Source organism: Schistocerca serialis, chromosome 3, assembly GCF_023864345.2.
Source record: "Schistocerca serialis cubense isolate TAMUIC-IGC-003099 chromosome 3, iqSchSeri2.2, whole genome shotgun sequence".
In the NCBI taxonomy this organism is placed as follows: domain Eukaryota; kingdom Metazoa; phylum Arthropoda; class Insecta; order Orthoptera; family Acrididae; genus Schistocerca; species Schistocerca serialis.
In genome coordinates, this window is record NC_064640.1 from 571783070 (window position 1) to 571804872 (window position 21803).

At 50.4% G+C, this 21803-nt stretch overlaps 1 protein-coding gene across 2 annotated transcripts in view; it reads left to right on the forward strand.

The window, feature by feature from the left end:
- The window catches only part of LOC126470464 (uncharacterized), a 137662-nt gene that overhangs the window by 106690 nt on the left and 9169 nt on the right, over nucleotides 1–21803 (forward strand). For both annotated transcript variants that reach the window (XM_050098323.1, XM_050098322.1), the window contains one exon: nucleotides 13760–13842. In XM_050098323.1, coding sequence (XP_049954280.1) covers nucleotides 13760–13842 — 83 coding nt within the window. The remainder of the gene's footprint in view (nucleotides 1–13759; nucleotides 13843–21803) is intronic.

A 21803-nucleotide genomic window follows, 5' to 3' on the forward strand; every position in this document is an offset into this window, starting at 1 on the left:
TCAAACCCTATATCCCTCCCCCGATGCGGTGCTTTAAGTGCTGGAAGTTCAGCCACATGTCTTCCCGCTGCACTTCCAGCCTCACATGTCGAGATTGCGGACGCCCATCACATCCCGATACTCCATGTGCTCCACCTCCTATCTGTGTCAACTGCGGAGAACACCATTCACCTTGCTTACCAGACTGCAGGATCTTACAGAAAGAGCCCAAAATCATGGAATGTTAGACCCTGGACTGACTGACCTATGCCGTCCGCGGTGGCCGTGCAGTTCTGGCGCTGCAGTCAGGAACCGCGAGGCTGCTACGGTCGCAGGTTCGAATCCTGCCTCGGGCATGGGTGTGTGTGATGTCCTTAGGTTAGCTAGTTTTAAGTAGTTCTAAGTTCTAGGGGACTTATGACCTGAGATGTTGAGTCCCATAGTGCTCAGAGCCATTTGAACCCTTTTTTGACTGACCTATACTGAGGCCAAGCGGAAATATGAACGACTACATGTGGTAGGAATGACTTCCTCCTATGCTGCTGCAACGACAACAGTGTTAGCCCCATCAGTTCAGCATCTTCCAGCCACATCACAGAGCCGTACAACTCCACGTGCCCCCTTGCCCATGGGGGGCACTATCCCCCTTGTTGCTCCTGCGCCACCTACCTCGGGAGCAACCGGCCCCCCCCCCCCCCTCGCCCCAACCACCACACACATTGGGGACATCCATCCCCGCTTCTAAGCCAGAGAAGTGTCCAACTTCTTCGGCTTCTCACGCTTGCAAGGGGTCCCTTGGGTCCCTCCCTTCCCAGGTTTCCACAAGTGGGAATGCTGACGACCGACAGTGGCGTAAGTGGCCACAATCAGCTGGTCGTAGGGCTTCGCGATCCTCCTCCGTCCCGGAGACTGAATCGGTGAAGCCCTCCTGGCTGGTGAAACCCAAGGTTCAGCGAGAGAAGTCCAAGAGAAAGACCTATAAGGCCAAAGAACTTGCAGTGCCACCAACCCCACCGCACCCTTCGAGCTCTGCGTCTGAGGATGAGGTCGAGATCCTGGCGTCTGCTGAGGGCCTTGATCTCGCCAGCCCTCAGACACCATGGATAGCATTAGCACAGGTGCTCAATCGGTGGCAGCAGGTGACCCAGCGGCGTAATCTGCCTCCCCAGTCCCTTCACGCCTTTCTCAGCCATGGACAATGTCATCCTCCAGTGGAACTGTAGCGATTTCTTCCACCATCTAGCTGAGCTCCGACAGCTTATCATCCTTGACCCTTTCTTCTACATTGCTCTTCAGGAAACTTGGTTTCCAGCTATGCGAACCCCCGCCCTCTGTGGCTGTGGGGGTTACTATAAGAACCGGGCAGCTTATGAAAGGGTGTCTGGTGGCGTCTGCATCTATGTCCTTCACTCTCTTCACAGCGAGTCTGTCCCTCTACAAACACCTTCAGAGGCTGTCGCTGTTCGGGTGTGGACGCCACAGGCTGTTACCGTCTGCAGTCTTTACCTTCCACCGGATGGTGATGTCCCGCAGCATGTCCTGGCTGCGCTGATAGCGTAATTGCCGCCGCCTTTCCTGTTACTGGGCGACTTCAACGCCCATAACCCTCTGTGCGGTGGGTCAGTGGCAACAGGTCGAGGCGCCACCATTGAGCATGTATTGGCACAGCTCGATCTTTCCATTTTAAATGATGGTGCCTTCACACATTTCAGTGTGGCGCATGGCACGTACTCCACCATCGACCTTTCGATCTGCAGCCCTAGCCTCTTACCGTCTGTCCAATGGAGAGTGCATGACGACCTGTGTGGTAGTGACCACTTTCCGATCTTTCTGTAACTGCCACAGCGTCAGTGTTCTGGGCGCCCTTGCAGGTGGGCTATGAATAAGACTGACTGGGACTTGTTCTCCTCCACTGCCGCTATTGAGCCTCTCTCTAATGATGACATTGATGCGGTGGTGCACTCTGTCACCACCGGCATCGTTACTGCCGCAGAATCTGCCATTCCCTGTTCTTCTGGGTCCCCTCAGTGCAGGACTGTGCCCTGGTGGTCGCCTGAGATCGCTGAGGCGATTAAAGATCGCTGGAGGGCGCTCCAGCGACACAAGCGACATCCCTCCATAGAACACCTCATCACCTTCAAACGGCTACATGCGAGGGCCCGCCGCCTTATCTGCCAATGCAAGCAGGAGTGCTGGGAGCAGTATGTCTCCACCATCGGCCTCCAAATCTCCCCATCGCAGGTCTGGGCCAAGATTAGATGCCTCTATGGCTATCGGACCCCTGTCAGCATCCCTGCGCTCTCACTGAATGGAGCAGTTTCTACTGACTCCGACGTAATTGCAAACCACTTGGCAGAGCATTTTGCTCTGAGTTCCGCTTCTTCCAATTACCCACTGGCCTTCTGCTCCACTAAAGAGCGGATGGAACGTCGGAGCCTTTCATTTCGCACCCACCATCCTGAATCCTAGAATGTTCCCTTCAGTGAGTGGGAATTTCAGTGCCCTAGCCTCTTGTCCTGATACCGCTCCTGGGCCAGATCGCATCCACTGTCAGATGCTGAAACACCTTTCAATGGACTGTAAGCGACACCTCCTCAACCTTTACAATCGTCTCTGGGTCGAGTGTGAGTTTCCGTCGCAATGGTGGATAAGCATTGTCATCCCCGTTTTGAAACCTGGCAAGAACCCTGGACAGCTACCGCCCCATTAGCCTCACCAACATTCTTTGCAAGTTGCTCGAACGGATGGTGAGCCGGCGATTGAGTTAGGTACTCGAGTCTCAGGGCCTCCTGGCTCCGTCAGGGTGGGTTCTGTAAAGGCCGCTCTGCCGCCGACAATCTGGTGAGCCTGGAGTCAGCCGTCCGAACGGCCTTTGCCCCTCCGTCAGCACCTCATCGCTGTCTTTTTCGACATGCGGAAGGCATACGATAATACATGGCGTCATCACATCCTCTCTACGCTTCATGGTTGGGGTCTTCGGGGTCCACTGCCGATTTTCATCCGAAATTTTCTGTCGCATCGTACCTTCTGCGTGCAAGTTGCAGCCTCCCATAGTTCGTCCCGAGTTCAGGAGAACGGGGTGCCACAGGGATCTGTTTTAAGTTTCTGCCTGTTTTAATTGCAATTAATGGACTCGCTGCGGCGGTAGGAACGACTGTCTCGGCTTCCTTATATGCTGACGACTTCTACCTTTACTATAGCTCCACTGGCATTGCAGCTGCTGAAAGTCAGCTGCAGGGTGCAGTCTTGGGCTGTAGCGCATGGCTTCCAGTTTTCGGCTGCCAAGACCAGCGTTATGCATTTCTGCCGGCGACGCACAGTTCATCCGGAGCTGCGGCTTTACCTTGACGGCGATCTTCTTGCTGTGGTGAAGTCACATACGTTTTTGGGTGTGGTTTTTGATGCCCAGTTGACTCGGCTGCCTCATATTTGGCAGCTTAAACAGATGTGTTGGCGGCATCAAAATGCTCTGCGATGCTTGAGCCACACCAGCTGGGGCGCCGACCGATCTACCCTCTTACGGCTCTACCAGGCGGTAATCCAGTCCCGTCTGGATTATGGGAGCCTGGCTTATGGCTCAGCATCACCATCTGCGTTGCGGGTGCTGCACCCAATCCTACATGGCGGGATACGACTTGCCACTGGTGCCTTCAGCCCTGTGGACAGCATACTTGTGGAGGCAGGTGTCCCTCCACTGCGGTTACAGCGCCAACATTTACTGGCCGCTTATGTTGCGCATGTTTGTAGCTTGCCCAGGCATCCCAATTATTGTCTCCTGTTCCCGCACACAGTCGTCCATCTCCCAGAACGTCGGCCCCGGTCGGGTTGTACGATCGCTGTCCGTGTCGGAGAGCTTCTCTCTGGGCTTGGGATTTTCCCTGTTCCACCTCCTTTCTGGGCCCCTCTGCATACACCCCCGTTGTGTGCGGCTCGCCCTTGCCTTCGGCTCGAATTGGCACAGAGCCCAAAGGACTCAGTCCCTCCGGAGGCCTTCCGCCGCCGCTTTTATTCCATCCTAGCCACGTATCAGGGCTCTGGCGTGTTTTACACTGCGGGTCGATGGTTGCTGATCATGTCGGTTATGCTCTGATTCTAGGGGACCACTACGAACAACATTCATTGCCGGCTGGCTGAAGCGTTTACACTGCTGAGCTGGTCGCCATCTTTCGTGCCCTAGAGTACACCTGCTCCTGCTCAGGTGAGTCCTTCGTTATCTGTAGCGACTCCCTGCGCGGTTTACTAGCTATCGACCAGTGTTTCCCTTGTTCTCGTCTAGTGATGGCTATCCAGGAGTCCCTGCATACTCTTGCCCATTGCGGCCGATCTGTGGTCTTTATGTGGACCCCAGGTCATGTTGGGATACCCAGCAATGAACACGTAGACCGCCTGGCGAAAGAGGCCACCAGTAAACCATCTCTGGCCATTGGCCTCCCGGCGACTGATTTGCGGGCACTCTTACGCTGCAAAGTATTCGACCTTTGGGACACTGAATGGCGCGATCTGACCACGCCCAATAAACTCGGAGCTATCAAGGAGACGACGACTGTGTGGTGGTCTTCCATGCGAGCCACTCACAGAGACTCAGTTGTCCTTTGTTGGCCTCGCATTGGCCACACCCGGCTGACGCATAGTCATTTACTGCGTTGTGAGGACCTGCCTCTTTGTCGTTGTGGGGCGGTCTTGATGGTGGTCCACATTTTGTTGTCCTGTCCACTTTTAACTGTGCTCAGGCAGACATTTGTGCTGCCTGATACGCTCCCTGCCCTTTTAACAGATGACTCTGCCATTGTGGACTTAGTTTTGTGTTTTATTCGGGCAGGAGGTTTTTATCACTTAATCTGAGTTTTTATTTTTTTTTTATTTTTTTTTATTCTGGCCTTTGGCCTACGATTTTAGACTGAGTTTTTAATATGTTTCTCGGTGGTTGGCTTTTCCTTTTTTTCTCTGTGGTCAGCCAACCACTGTCACACACTGTGTGGTTTTAATTTATTTTGTCTGATCTCTGTCTGAGTCTGTCTTGTCCTGTGTCGTCTGCCGTCTTTTCTGTTGTTCGTTTTTTTTATTCTCTGTGGGTGATTTTAGTTTTTTGGAAAAAGGGACCGATGACCATAGCAGTCTGGTCCCTTTAACCCCCAAGAACCAACCAAAGCTTTGTCTCCTCTAGGTTCTTCTGTCCCTTTCGTCATGGGTGTGGGCTACACTCAATACATTCACAGACTGTCAGGGGCAGTCTTCCATTTTGGGCGTTGTCCTTCCAAGTGGCCTTTGTACAGATGCATCAATTTTCGCAAAACACGCCATGACCCATTTTGTGATAGCATCAGCATCGTATCCAGCTGCCTTCCTCTTCCAGAAACAGCAGGCTGAAGCTTCCCACTTGTTTTACCTGTTGTCAAGTGTAATCCTACAATGCACCTTTCACTGAGTGGGAGCTTCTTCTGGCCCTCTGCTCTCACGATTCAGCTCCTGGCCCTGATTCCATCCATAACCAATTGCTTCAACACATCAATCCTCCACAAATCTAATATCTCCTCCAGCTGTTTAACATTATTTGTTTCAATGGCATTTTCACCTCTCAATGAAGAGACAGTATTGTGGTTCCTGCTCTTAAGCATGCCAAGGATCTGTTATCATCCCTTGATAATTACTGGCCAGTCAGCCTGACCAATGTTCCCTGCAAGTTACTGGAATGTTTGGTGGCTTGTCAGTTCATTTGGGTCCTTGAATCTCAGGACCATTTATCGACTTACCAGTGCAGCTTTTTGGAGAGATGGTCTCTGATCAATCATCTGTTCGATTGGAAACAGCTGTTTGGCAGTCCTTTTATCAGCGCCACCATCTTGTCGCAGTTTCTTTGATATTCCTAAGGTCTATGACACAACTTGGTGCTATCACATCCTCCTTCCACTTCGTGAGTGGGATCTTTGGGGCCCCCCTCCCAAATTTTATTCGCCTGTTCCTGTCCCACTGGTCAGTTAGAATCTCGATTGGCACTGTTCTCAGCTCTCTGCAGACCCTAGAGAATAGCATTTGACAGGACTCCATATTAAATGTCCTTCTTTCTCTCATCGCTATTAATGAACTTGGAGGCTCGGCCATACTGCTGATAACCTCTGCTCTGTACGTAAATGATTTCTGTATTCGGATTAGTTCCTACTTGGTGGCTGCTGCGGAACGGCAGCTCTAGGGTGCCATTCTAGGTGCTTTCATATGGACACTCTAGCATGGTTCTCAATTCTCTCCCCTTAAGCCGAGGATGGTCCATTTCTGTTTCCATACTATGGTCCATCCTCATCCAGAGCTCTACCTCGACGTCTAACGTCCGACTGTGGTCCCCCAGTTCTGTTTCTTGGGTCTTATTTCTGACAACAAGCTTACTTGATTGCCCCATATCCATCATATGGCTGTTCTCATAAACTCAATGTTCTTCGCTTCCTTGCCCACACCTCTTGGAGTGGATCATTTGATCCTTCTCTGTCTTTACTGGGCATTAGTTGTCTCGTCTGGACTATGGTTGTCAAGTTTATGGATTAGCTGCCCCTCCTATGCTGCTGCTCTTGGACCCAGTCCACCATCGTGGTATCCACTTGGCCACTAGTGCCTTTTGCCTAACCCTGTCGAAAGTCTTCTGGTTGTTGCTGGGATCCCTCCCCTTTCGATTTGGCACATCCATGTCATTACTATCCGCTCTTCCCTTGCTCACCGCTCCTATTTCATTCTTTTCACAGCTTCAGGCTGTCTCCCACCCGCTGCCCACCATTGGATGGGTTTATCAGTCGGGCTTCACCATACTTCTTTCTGCCAGGACTTCCATTTCACTCATTGTCTTCCTCCCCACATTCTCTCTGGAATCCCCCCCCCCCCCTTTGGTTAGGTCCTTGGCTACGACTTTGGATGGGTTCCTATTGGCGTCGAAAAGCCTCCATTGCTCCAATGTTGTTCCATTGTTTGGAATGCTCTTACAGGAGTTTCAGGATGCCATTGCTTTTTACACCGACAGCTCAAAATCCGCCGATCATGATGCCTTCATGTCTTGAGTTGGAATGGAACACCATCTCTTGCATGCCATCTGTGGGGTGTTTACTACGAAATTGGTGGCCCTTTGCTTCATTAAACAGTCCTCACCCATTTGAGTTTTGTTATGTACCGACTCAATGAGTGGCCTTCAGGCTATCGCTCGGAGTTTTATCGCCACTATTTGGTCTCTACCATCCACGACCTTCTCACTGACCTTATTGATGCTGCTTGTTCGATTGATTCCTTTGGATTCCTGGCCATGTAATTATCCCTGGTAATGAACTTGCTGATCATCACGCTGGGGGAGGCGGCGTTTACTTAGCCCATGTTTTCCAAATCTCTTTTTGCTCAATCATGGGCTGATTCTTGGGAGTCTACCCCCTGTCTAATAAACTACGTGCCATCAAGGAGACTCCCACCATGTGGCGTTCCTCCCTCTGTCTTTGCCGGTAGGAATCTGCCATCTGATGTTATCTTTGTATTGGTCATATTAGACTAACCCATGGTTTTTTACTCCTCAATGAGCCGCCACCTCCTGGTTCGTAGTTGCAGGGCTCCTATCACAGTGATCCATATTTTGCCACCCAGGGCGATCAGGTTCTTTTGTGAGTTCATGCATGCCGCACATGAGTAACCAAGCTGTTGCAGCCAATTCCTCCTTCCCTGGCTGCATTTCCTAAACCCTACCCCTCCCTCCCTATCCTTGCTCCTTCCCCATTGCCTCCTCCTTCCCCTCTCTTGGTTTCATAATTTATATCGACCTGGATGTCCACCTGATTCCCTATATTGCTTGCAGTTTTGTTCCTTCTGCCTGGTCACATTCACTGTTTTTGGCATTTACCTCCTCGCTAGAGGTTTTACATCCACTTCTAAATTTTCTGTTTTTAGTGTCAGCCGATTGGGGAAGAATTCCCTACCTGGCTCTACGTCGTGGATCCTCTCCTCCTTGCTTTCCCCCCCCCCCCCTTCCTTCCCCTCTCCCCTGCCGTACTCCCCCTGCACCCTGTTGTGTCACCACCATATGTAGCCAGCCCTTGTGGTAGGGCTGTTATGTACCCATCTTGCTGAGCCCCCTGATAACTTGGGGATCACACTCCTGATGCCGGAGCTGTTCCCTCCCCACGTATACAAAGGAGTGGTTGCTTGCCTTCCTGGAGCATCGAAACTCACAGCAATGGCCACTGTGCTAGGTGTTCCTTGCTGTGGTTGGGTGGTGCCCATGGGGGGTGGGCCTCATCGGATTGGGTGGTATCAGGGCGGATGCTTCGCATGAAAACCATATAAAGCTGCAAAAATCGAGCCATTCTAAAATGGCTGTCTATTTGAATGGTGAGGTATCATTGAATGCTGCTTTGTATGACCCAGCAGCCTTCCCTTCTCTGGCTACACCATGGGAGGAGGGTGAGGCTCGCCATCTTGGACTGAAACACTTTCCTCACTACCTCGTCTGTAATAGGATGGATAGGGACACATTCACTGCCACAAATACATAGTTTTTTTTGTGGCGAATATAGAGGACAAGTTTGGTGGAGTCTCTCAGCAATATGCGGTTGGGCTCCCTTTTGATGAAAACTGCTTCTGCCACCCAATCTGCAGCTCTTTATTCTTCTGATCGTCTTAGCAATGTCCCAGTGTCTATTACCTCTCACCAATCTCTGAATATGGTCCAGGAAACTGATGAGGAACCCTGGGCTAATCTGAACCAACATGGGGTTCATTTGTTTGATGCATGCAGAAGGGTTACAAAGACAACTGCAACGATACCAACGTCTTCATTCTCGCTTTTGAAGGGGATACCCTGCCAGAGAAGGTCAAGGTTATGTGCTACATATGTGATGTGAAGCTGTACATCCCACCACCCTTGAGGTGTTTTTAGTGCTTGTGTTTTGGGCACATCTTCCTGCTGTACAGTAAACCCTCTGGGTGGTGATTGTGGACACCCACTCCATGAGCAAAGCCCCTGTGTTCTGCCACCTGGGTGTCAGGTGTCATGACTGCCACTCCCATCATTCGCCAGTTTGCTCAGCTTACAGGAGATAAAAGAGGGTCCATGAGTAAAAGTCCCTAGATCGCCTGTCTTATGCTGAGGCTTGCAAAAAGTATGAGAGAATCAAAGTGTCACTTCCTTCAACTTCTGCCTCTGTTACATCCTTTCCCCATCCTATCTCTTTCTTACCCTACTCCCATCCCCCTCTCCCTTCCACCTCCCCTTTAACTCCCACGACGTCCCCTCCATGAGCCACTCCCCCTCACCAGCTGTAGTGCTGCCTTCTTTTGCACCCACCGGTGATGGGGTTCCCCCACCCCTCTTCCCTTGAACCCCTCTCCCCAGCGTCTCTCAGGCTGGAAGCCTTAAGTGTCACACTCTTCCTCATAGCCATCAATGGGCTTGTAAACCTCTATTGGGACTGTGTTTACCTTGATGATGTATGTCGACAAATTTTTGCATCTGGTGCAGCTCCCACTCAGTATCATCTGCTGAGTACCGGCTCCAAGGCGCCATCTGATGGGCCTCTGCATGAGTCATCTCCAATGGCTTCCAGTTTTCTCCCTCCAAAACGCGGGCTCTTCAGTTTTTTCATCGACCCACAGTATACTCCAATCAGGAACTTTATTTAAGCCACCAGCTCCTCGGTGTTGTAGTGCAGTTCCATTTCTTGGGCCTTATTGTTGATAAAAAGCTGACGTAGATGCCCCATATTCGCCACCTAAACACTACATGTATCCAGAAGCTTAAAACTCTCTGCCTGCTGGCCACACATCTTGGAGTGCAGAACGTATCACTCTTCTCCATCTTTACGGTGTTGTGGTCTTGTCCAAACTAGATTATGGTAATCAGTTTTAGAGCTCAGTGGCTCCTTCCACTCCGCAAATACATGACACTGTTCACCATTGTGGCTGTCAGTGCCTTTTGCACTAGTCCTGTTGACAGTCTCCTTGCAGAAGCGAGGATTCCCCATCTGCAAATACGATGGAGCGAACTCCTGGTTTCCTACGCAATCGCCGTTCGCCAAATTCCCTGGCCATCCCCAGTACCCTGTTCTCTTTGCAAATGAGACATGTCTCCCTCCTGGTAACTGCCCATGGGTGGGATTGTCAGTTGGAACGCATCTCACTTCCTTGTGTCCAGATCTCCATCTCCACTCCCTGGAATGTACCCCGTGTATTTCCTCCCACACCCCGCCATGGATGGTGCCTAGACCACAGATTCGGACTGACTCATTCCAGGGTCCTATGGTCTCTGTCACCCCTATGGTTTATCTGGCATATTGTAGGTGACATCCTTGCACAATTCCAGGCTGCCACCGTCTTGTACACTGTTGGTTCTAAGACTGTAGATAAGGCAGGATATGCTTTCACTTCTCCTACTGGCTTAAAACACCATTTATTGCCAGGATCTTCTAGTGTGTTCACAGCAGATCTCCTAGCCATTCACAGAGCCCTCCATTTTTGTTTTATCAGGCCTCCCTCCACTGTGTTTTAATTTTTACCAACTCAATGAGCAACCTGCAGGCTATCGACCAATGCTATTGTCGTCTCCACTTGATCTCTTCTATCCATGACCTTCTCTCTGCCCTTGGCCGTGTCGTCTGCTAATTTGCTTATATCTGGGTCACAAGTCAAATGGAAATCTCAGGGAATCCACTGGCTGACCGTCTGGCTAGAGAGGCGGATACTTATCTCCCATTGCCTTTTGGGATTACAGCTATAGATATGCAGATCGCCATCAAATCTTTCTTTGCCCAAAAGTGAAATGATCTCTAGTTCGCCGGCCGGAGAGGCCGTACGGTTCTAGGCTCTACAGTCTGGAACCGAGCGACCGCTATGGTCGCAGGTTCGAATCCTGCTTCGGGCATGGATGTGTGTGATGTCCTTAGGTTAGTTAGGTTTAATTAGTTCTAAGTTCTAGGCGACTGATGACCTCAGAAGTTAAGTCGCATAGTGCTCAGAGCCATTTGAACCATTTGACCTCTAGTTCACTACTGCTCTCAGTAATAAGCTCGGCACACTCATGAAGGCTACTGCAGTTTAGCGCCCTTCTTTCTGCTCCTAAAGGAAGGGGTTCACAGTCTTATGCCGTCTGTGCATTGGTCATACCAGGCTCGCTCATTGTTTCCTCTTGCATAACGAACCACCCCCAACAATGTGGTTGTAGATCCAGATTGACGATATCCCATATATTAGTGGAATGTCCCCTTCTTTTACCCTTCGTTCTAAGTATCGTCTTCCAGATTTTTTAAATTTAATATTGGCAGATGATTCACGAACGGTAGGATTGGTCTTCAGTTTTCTCCTTGAAAGTGGTTTTTATTTTCAGATAAAAGGGTTTGCTTTACTCCTGGAGCAGGGGCAGGGTGGTTGTGGTTGGCGCCTCTCTTCGTTTTCTCAGCCTGGGACCCATAACCACTTCCCCTTGCCAAGACCGCTCTTTTATCCCTGTTTTCCAAGTTTTTAGATTTGGACTACCCTTTTATACTGTCTACTGTGTGTGTTTTAACATCCTCGTTGCGCCGGCCGGTGTGGCCGTGCGGTTCTAAGCGCTTCAGTTTGGAACCGCGTGACCGCTACGGTCGCAGGTTCGAATCCTGCCTCGGGCATGGATGTGTGTGATGTCCTTAGGTTAGTTAGGTTTAAGTAGTTCTAAGTTCTGGGGGACTGATGACCACAGATGTCTTCCTCCCTGGTGTTGTCTCCATTGTATCATGGTAATGGCTGTTGTGGATGTCGAGACGGACCCGTGACGATGCTGGTGCCCCACCACATGTAGCGTTTCTTGGACACCCCTGCTCTCCCAATTTCCACCCACCCTTCCTATAGTGCCTAGCGTTGCTGCCTCTGGATCATGGGGTCCTGGGTGCGATTCCCGCCTGAGTTGGGATATTCTCCGCCTGGGGACTGGGTATCTGTATTGTCATCGTCATCATCATCATCATCATCATCATCATCATCATTTGTGACAGTGACTAGCTTGGGTGTAAAAAATTGGACTGTGAAAAAAAACTGAGGCTTTGTATAGGCGCTGATGACCACCCAGCTGGCCGCCCCACAAACCAAACATCATCAACCCCCTCCTATTCTTTCCTCTTCCTCCTGCCCTGGCGTCCCTTTTCCTTTTTTGTTTGCACGTTATCCCTTCACTACAACTGGACTGTGCTATTTGTTGTTTCTCCCTAGAATTTTCCGTCCTAGATCATAGGACTGACGACCACCTTGTTCGGTCCCCTCCCACAAATCAAGCAAGAAACCAATCCACGAGTTATTTTGACCAGAAAGGTCACTCGTGTAAAAAAAAAAAAAAAAAAATAATAATAATAATAATAATAATAATCTTAAATACCGATTAATGCAATATGGTGGAAGAATATTGATGTGGGCTGCCGTAGAAAGAGGTCACATAAATTCTCATATATAATCCAGTGAGAGATTTGAACTAATCAGCTTTTGTGGTAACATGTAGTCTTGGAGTGATAAAGATTAATTTCAAAAATCTTTGGCCCCACGTAGAGCAGAGGTGGAAGTAAAACAGAAGTTCCGAAGTCAGACATCGATGAATACCCTTTAGATACCGTGAAGGAAGCCCAGGAGAAAATTTGGGAAGGGCATTCACGTCAAGGAGAAGAGACTTTTAGGTTCGCTGATGCCATTGTAATTCTGCCAGAGACGGAAAAGAAACTGGAAGAGCAGTCAAACGGACTGGACAAGGTCTGGAAAGGAGGTTATAAGACGAAAACCAACAAAAGTAAAAGGTAATGGATTATCGTTATCAGGCGACGGCGAAGAAATTAGATTAGGAAATGACACTAAAAATAGACGAGTTCTGCTACTTGAGCAGCAAAATAACTAATGATGGTAGAAGTAGATAGTATATAAATTGTAGACTGACAATAGCAGAAAAGCATTTCTGAAAGAGAGTAGTTTTTTAACATTGGATAAAACGTTAAACACTAAAATGTCTTTTCTGAAGCTTTTTGTCTGGAGTACACCCTCGTACACGAGTGATACGTATATGATAAACAGTTCAAACAGGGCGAGAGTGGAAGCTTCTGGAAAGTGGTGCTACAGAACAATGCTGAATGTTAGACAGGTCGATTAAATAACTACTGATATACTTAATGGAACTGGGAAAAAGGAAATTTATGGCACAACTTGATTAAAAGAAGGTATCGATTGATCAGACACATCCTGAGGCATCAAGGTGTCCTAAATCTGGTAAAGCTGGAGGATAAAAATTGCAGAGGAAGTCCATGGCTCGAATGCAGAAGTTGATTCAATTGAATGTAGGTTGTTGTAATTATGGGTTAGCATGGAGAGCTGCATCAAACCAGTCTTGGGACTAAAAACGACAGCAACATTCAACCGCGGTCGTCAGAGGGACTAGAGGATTCTGAGACACAGTCTTAAATATTTCATAAAAATTAAAATACTAAGTAACGTCCTCCGTATAGATGATGGCTCGCGGCTAAATATGGTACGGGCGTCGGCAGTGGCCAAATTGAAGCGGACGCAGAATGAAAGCATTTCCTTCCGTAGTCTAATCACAAATAACTTCACGGCTGAAAGGCCGATTGTATGTAAGTACAACTGTGACGACGGCCGGGGACTGCTCGGCAATTAAGAATTTTTAATGACACGTTGACTGCTGTTCATTGCCCTAAGAGACAAAGACTTTTGTGGAAAGTTCTGTTCTTAAATTTTTAAGTGTCATATTGCTGTGTATCATTTGATGCCATGCTTAACATTTTTCCGATTGTTCATGTTTCAGGATACCTTACCGCTGTGATGACCCAGATACACTGCGTGTTTTACATTATTGCGTGTTTTTACCTGCAAGAGGCGCGATTCCAGGTAATAATTTTGCACAGTTACGAAAGCTAAGAATTGCGTAAGAATGAGGCTGTTGTACTGGTTTTCCCAAGCTTTTACATTTAAATTTACGAGTGGACTTCAAAAAGTAAGTTAAACATTATATAGACCCAGTAAATTTTATTGAAATCTGCACTACGTTTCAAACTGACAGAGTGGGATGACACTGTTTTTCAGCATAGTGGAAGTGTCTTTGTAAATAATGGTCAGAACGTTTTAACAATCTATAAAGCGGTTCTCGAATGACTCCCTGGCCCATCAGCGGATTTTTATGTATGTCCCCATCTCGGAAAAATCTGCAGTTGCTGCGAATCACTTCACCGATTGCCTGGGGACGGTAGTCTGTGGACGATGTCGATGGCCTTCCTTCCTGATCAGCGTTAACCACGTATGTGCGGTTTCGGTCAAATGTTATCACCATTTCCCTGCGACTGGACACGACACGACATGGCATCTGGTGCATACACTACCAGAACTGCACGTTTAATGTGTGCAATTTATACATTTTGCCCACAGATACACTGCCGCTCATACTCAAACTTTGGAGTACTTTGCCAATTGTCACGCCATCTCACTCCCACACTGTGACACATCTGTTATCCGTACCGCAGGAAACCTATAACAACTATCGTCCTCTGATACGGTCAATCTTGTCGCGCGGACTTAAGCGTGGGACGGCGTGGGTAACTACACCCACTCGTATATTGACCAGAGAGCGCACTAATTTGAGTATTTCGAGAATGAGGAGCCGAATGTCGGAAGTGAATGTTTTAGGTGATACGAGGTCTTATGCGGATAAATGCAAGGTAATATAAGTAACACAGATAACAGTGGCGAACATCTTCAGCACATCACATCAGATAAATATACACATCATGAAAAGTTTTGCATCGTCCCGGTTCCCAGAACACCGGAGGATAGACGTTGACTGTGGATATTGTATCTCAGACACAGTCCCTTCGAATGTTCAGAGACGTCACTAAACCCGCCCAAAGATGTAAACAACCATGCACGAGCAGCGCCTATTAGACGGAGGGGGTCAGACTGCCGATCAGTCCCAGTCATTTCACCAGGAATTAGGTACACGGCTCGTGTTGTCTGTAGTTCAACCGTGCCTAGACGGTCAACACCGAAGTTTGATCGTGTCCGCATTGTTACTTTGTGCCCGGAAGGGCTCTCAACAAGGGAAGTGTCCCGGCGTTTCGGAGTGAACCAAAGTGACGTTGTTCGGACATGGAGGAGAGACAGAGAGTCAGGAACTGTCGATGACATGCCTCGCTCAGGCCGCCAAACGGCTACTACTGCCGTGGATGACCGCCGCCTACGGATTATGGCTCGGGGGAAACCTAACAGCAACGCCACCATATTGAATAATTCTTTTCGTGCAGCCACAGGACGTCGTGTTACGACTCACTGTGCGCAATAGGCTGCACGATGCTCAACTTCACTCCCGACGCCCATGGCGAGGTCCAGCTTTGCAACCACGACACGATGCAGCGCGGTACAGATGGACCCAACAACATGCCGAATGGACCGCTCAGGATTGGTATCACGTTCTCTTCACCGCTGAGTGTCGCAAATGCCTTTAACCAGACAATCGTCGGAGACTTGTCTGGATGCAACCTGGTCAGGCTGAACTCCTTAGACACACTGTCCAGCGAGTGCAGCAAGGTGGAGGTTCCCTGCTGTTTTGCGGTGGCTTTATGTGGGGTCGATGTACGCTTCTAGTGGTCATGGAAGGCGCCGTAATGGCTGTACGATACGTAAATGCCATCCTCCGACCGATAGTGCAACCCCCCCTGCGGGTCCGGGGATTAGAATAGGCCCGCGGTATTCCTGCCTGTCGTAAGAGGCGACTAAAAGGAGTCCATCCCCCTCACGGGGGTAGTTAGCGCCTGCGTCCGGAGACGGACGGTTCCACGACCTATAATCGTGGTCTTTTTGGTTTTTCACTTCTCGTTTCTTCCTTCCCTTTGTTGGTTCCTTTCCTTGCTCTTCTCGACCTCACTGTCTTCCTTACTCTTTCCCTTGACTTCTCCTTGCCTTCTCATTGCCTTTTTCTCCTTGCCTTCTCATTGCCTTTTTCTCCTTGCCTTCTCATTGCCTTTTTCTCCTTGCCTTCTCATTGCCTTTTTCTCCTTGCCTTCTCATTGCCTTTTTCTCCTTGCCTTCTCATTGCCTTTTTCTCCTTGCCTTCTCATTGCCTTTTTCTCCTTGCCTTCTCCTAGCCTTTTTTCCTTGCCTTCTCCTTGCCTTCTTCTCCTTGCCTTCTCATTACCTTCTTCTCCTTGCCTTCTCTGGTCTCCGCCTCGGCGTTTGAGACAGTCTGTCCTCTTTCTCCCTCTCTCTCTTCTTTTTCCTCTTCTTCCTTCCTCCCTGTGCGTGCCTGAAGGCCAACCCACGCGTTCGCACGCGTAGCCGGTGACGGGGTAACGCGTAATTCCCCGCCCTGGGTAGACATGTAAGGCACGCGCGTACCCCCTGGTAAAGGCCAGGCCCGGGGAGGGGTGATTGCCTGAGCTGATACCTTCTGACCATGTCGATTGGTCCCTCCGTCTGTTTCTCGGGAGGTGTGACCTGAGGTGTAAACATTCACCTAAGGCGGGAGTGCCCTCTGAGAGGGTCCCCACAAGGAAGGAGCGCGCCATCGGAGACGCTGGCAATCATGGGGGATTCCTCCGCAATGGATTCTACTCCATCTCTTTCGACTTCGACTCAAAAACGGAAACGTGACCAGCCAACAGTGACAAAAGTACTACCGCCTGCCCCACAGTTCCTCGTAGTTTCTCGATCTGAGGACGGAAAGGATTTTTCCTCTGTCAACCCTTTCGTTATTCAGAAGGGCGTAGATGCCATAGCCGGATCTGTCAAATCTTGTACCAGGTTGCGAAACGGCACCTTATTACTAGAAACTGAGAGTGCCTTTAAGGCACAAAAACTGCTTCGGGCCACCCTCCTGTACACGTTCCCTGTCCGGGTGGAGGCCCACCGAACTTTGAACTCGTCTCGTGGTGTAGTCTATACTAGCTCCCTCGACGGATTGACTGATGAGGAGCTTCAATCATTCCTCGCTGAGCAGGGCGTGACGGCTGTCCATAGGGTCATGAAAAAGGACAACAATGACCTTGTACCGACCCGGACAATTTTCTTGACCTTCGATAGTGTTAAGCTGCCATCGCGCATCAAGGCGGGCTACGAGGTTATTTCCGTTCGCCCCTATGTCCCGACACCTACGCGCTGCTACCAGTGTCAGCGTTTCAATCACACTAGACAGTCTTGTTCCAATGCGGCTAAATGTGTCACTTGTGGCAGGGATGCCCACGAGGGTGACTGTCCACCTCCGTCTCCTCGTTGTGTGAACTGTCAGGGTGACCATGCCGCATCCTCCCGCGACTGTCCTGTCTATAAGGAAGAACGCTGTATCCAAGAAATTCGGGTCAAAGAGAAAGTGTCCACCTCGGCTGCTCGCAAGCTATTGGCTAGTAGGAAGCCCACGCTGCTCCCAGCGGGGAAATACAGTACTGTCCTCGCCTCTCCTCGGACTACCCGGGAGGTAGCAACCCAGACATGCGATCTGACCTTCAGCACCACGGTCGTCCGTTCGGCCAGTGCTAAGATCGCGCGGTCGACGTCTCCTCTTCCTCCCATCACCCCACAGACACGAGCACCTTCCTCAGCTTCTGCTAAGACGAAGACATCGAAGTCAGATGCACGGGCCTTCAAGAAGGAACCATCCCGTGCAGACTTCCTCCGTACCTCGACCTCCCAGCCTTCGACCGGTACTTCCACTACACGTCCTTCCAAAAAGGCGCATAGGAAGCACAGTTCTCCTTCTCCGCCACGGCGCATTCCTTCTCCTGCGCCACCCAGCGGTTGCCGCCCCAGGCCGTCATCTGTTTCGCCTGGCCGCACCGCTGGTAGCCGTACATCTGGCCGTTCACTGGCGGAGGAAACTCCCCCTCCCGGCCATCCTCCCGAGATGGCCGATGACCCTATAGACCACATGGACGATGACTGTCCGCCTACTGATAGCGGCGGCAGTGCTCGCTCGAAGCCAGGCCCTAAGCGGCCTTCGAGGTGACCACTTCTCTCATCTTCCTTTTCTTACGATGGCACTTATTCACTGGAATATTCGCAGCATTCGCTCCAACCGAGAGGACTTGAAGTTGCTGCTCCGCTTGCACCGTCCGCTCGTCGTAGCGCTCCAGGAAACGAAGCTACGCCCATGCGATCAAATTGCCTTGGCACACTACACCTCTGTGCGTTTTGACCTACCCCCTGTGGTAGGTATCCCAGCTCATGGAGGGGTTATGTTGCTGGTCCGGGATGATATTTACTACGATCCCATCACGTTGCACACCGGCCTGCAGGCAGTTGCCATCCGCATTACTCTCCCCACTTTTACGTTTTCCTTTTGTACCGTTTACACTCCATCGTCATCTGCCGTTACCAGGGCAGACGTGATGCAACTTATTGCTCAGCTACCTGCACCATTTTTGTTAACTGGAGACTTCAATGCCCACCATCCCCTTTGGGGCTCTCCAGCATCCTGCCCGAGGGGCTCATTGTTAGCAGACCTTTTCAACCAGCTCGATCTTGTCTGCCTCAATACTGGCGCCCCTACTTTTCTTTCGGACACATCTCACACCTATTCCCATTTAGACCTCTCTATATGTACTCCCCAACTTGCACGCCGGTTTGAGTGGTATGCACTTTCTGATACATATTCGAGCGACCACTTCCCGTGTGTTATCCATCTCCTGCAGCATACCCCCTCTCCGTGCTTCTCTAATTGGACCATCTCCAAGGCAGACTGGGGGCTCTTCTCTTCCAGGGCGACCTTTCAGGATCAACCCTTTACAAGCTGCGATCGTCAGGTCGCACACCTCACGGAAGTCATTCTCGCTGCTGCTGAATATTCCATCCCTCACCCTCCTTCTTCTCCACGTCGCGTACCGGTCCCCTGGTGGACCGTGGCATGTAGAGACGCTTTACGTGCTCGTCGACGTGCTTTACGCACCTTTAAACGCCACCCTACAGTGGCGAATTGTATCAATTATAAACGATTACGTGCACAGTGTCGTCGTATTATTAAAGAAAGCAAGAAAGCCAGCTGGGCTGCTTTCACAAGCACCTTCAACAATTTTACTCCTTCTTCTGTTGTCTGGGGTAGCCTGCGCCGGCTATCTGGCACTAAGGTCCACTCACCGGTTTCTGGCTTGAAGGTCGCGAATGACGTCCTTGTAGCCCCTGAGGCTGTCTCCAATGCCTTCGGCCGCTTTTTCGCAGAGGTTTCGAGCTCCGCTCATTACCACCCTGCCTTCCTCCCCCGCAAACAGGCAGAGGAGGCTAGGCCACCTGACTTCCGCTCCTCGAATCGTGAAAGTTATAATGCCCCATTCACCATGCGGGAACTCGAAAACGCACTTGGCCGATCACGGTCCTCCGCTCCAGGGCCTGATTCTATTCATATTCAGATGCTGAAGAACCTTTCTCCTGCGGGTAAAGGTTTCCTTCTTCGTACTTACAATCGCATCTGGATTGAGGGACATGTTCCCGCATGCTGGCGCGAGTCTATTGTTGTCCCGATTCCTAAGCCGGGGAAGGACAAGCACTTGCCTTCCAGTTATCGACCCATCTCGCTTACCAGCTGTGTCTGTAAAGTGATGGAGCGAATGGTTAACTCTCGATTGGTTTGGCTGCTCGAGTCTCGACGCCTACTTACCAATGTACAATGTGGATTTCGTAGGCGCCGCTCTGCTGTTGACCATCTGGTTACCTTGTCGACCTTCATTATGAATAACTTCTTGCGGAAGCGCCCGACCGCGGCTGTGTTCTTTGATTTGGAGAAGGCTTACGACACCTGTTGGAGGGCGGGCATTCTCCGCACCATGCATACATGGGGCCTTCACGGTCGCCTCCCTCTTTTTATTCGTTCCTTTTTAATGGATCGACAGTTCAGGGTACGTGTGGGTTCTGTCCTGTCCGTCACCTTTCGCCAGGAGAATGGGGTGCCACAGGGCTCAGTCTTGAGCGTCGCTCTCTTCGCCATCGCGATCAATCCAATAATGGATTGCCTCCCAGCTGATGTATCAGGCTCCCTTTTCGTGGACGATTTTACCATCTATTGCAGCGCGCAGTGTACACATGTCCTGGAGCGCTGTCTTCAGCGTTCTCTTGACCGTCTTTACTCCTGGAGTGTCGCCAATGGCTTCCGTTTTTCTGCCGAGAAGACGGTCTGTATTAACTTCTGGCGCTACAAAGAGTTTCTCCCACCGTCCTTACGACTCGGTCCCGTTGCTCTCCCAATCGTGGAGACAACCAAATTTTTAGGCCTTACATTTGACAGGAAACTTTGCTGGTCTCCACATGTGTCATATTTGGCCGCCCGTTGTACCCGTTCTTTAAATGTCCTCCGTGTTCTCAGTGGTCTGTCGTGGGGAGCGGATCGAACCGTCCTACTTCGTCTCTATCGGTCGATCGTCCGCTCCAAGCTGGATTATGGGAGCTTCGTATACTCCTCTGCACGGCCATCCATCTTACGCCGCCTCAACTCCATACAACATCGGGGTTTACGACTTGCGATCGGAGCATTTTATACCAGTCCCGTAGAGAGTCTTCATGCTGACGCTGGCGAATTGCCACTCACCTACCGGCGCGATATACTGCTTTGTCGGTATGCCTGTCGGCTACTGTCAATGCCCGACCATCCGTCTTATCGTTCCTTTTTTGACGACTCTCTTGACCGTCAATACGGGTTGTATGTCTCTGCCCTGCTACCCCCTGGAGATCGCTTTCGTCGCCTCCTTCAACACCTTAATTTTTCACTCCCTGCAACCTTTCGAGTGGGCGAGAGCCGCACGCCACCTTGGCTCCAGGCTCAGGTCCGCGTTCACCTTGACCTCAGCTCGCTCCCAAAAGAGGTCACCCCCGGTTCGGTCTACCACTCCCGTTTTTTGGAACTTCGTTCGAAGTTCATCGACATGACTTTCATTTATACAGATGGCTCTAAGACCAATGACGGGGTCGGGTGTTCCTTTATTGTCGAGGCACAAAGTTTCAAATACCGGCTCCATGGCCATTGTTCTGTCTTCACAGCTGAGCTCTTTGCCCTCTACCAGGCTGTTCTTTACATCTGCCGCCACCGACATTCTGCTTATGTCATCTGCTCAGATTCCCTGAGCGCCATCCAGAGCCTCAGTGATCCGTACCCGGTTCACCCTTTCGTACACCGGATCCAACGCTCTCTTCAGCAGCTGGTGGACGTCGGTTCTCCAGTTAGCTTTATGTGGGTTCCTGGCCATGTCGGTATCCCTGGGAACGAAGCTGCAGATGCCGCGGCCAAGGCTGCGGTCCTCCAGCCTCGGACAGCTTTTTGTTGCGTCCCTTCGTCCGATTTTAGCAGGGTGATTTGTCGGCGCATCTTATCTCTGTGGCATGCCGATTGGGCTGCACTTACCGACAACAAGCTTCGGGCCTTAAAACCTCTTCCCGTGGCTTGGACGTCCTCCTTCTCGGCGGGAGGAGGTCGTTTTAGCCCGGTTAAGAATTGGACACTGCCGGTTCAGCCATCGCCATCTGCTGACGGCTGCGCCGGCGCCGTTCTGCCCATGTGGGCACTTGCTGACGGTTAGACACATTTTAATGTCCTGTCCAGATCTTAACACACTGCGCCTCGATCTTAACCTGCCAAATACTTTCGATGCCATTTTAGCGGATGACCCACGAGCAGCTGCTCGTGTTCTTCGTTTTATCAATTTGACAAACCTCGCTAAGGACATTTGATGATGCTGTTTTTTAATCCTATGCCTGTCAGTCTGTCTTTTATCGTGTTTTCCCTTTTAGTTGTTGTGGTCAACTTGTGCCTCGCGGTGTATTCTTAGAGTAGTCAGGGCGCTAATGACCATTGAAGTTGTGCGCCCTAAAACCACAAAAAAAAAAAA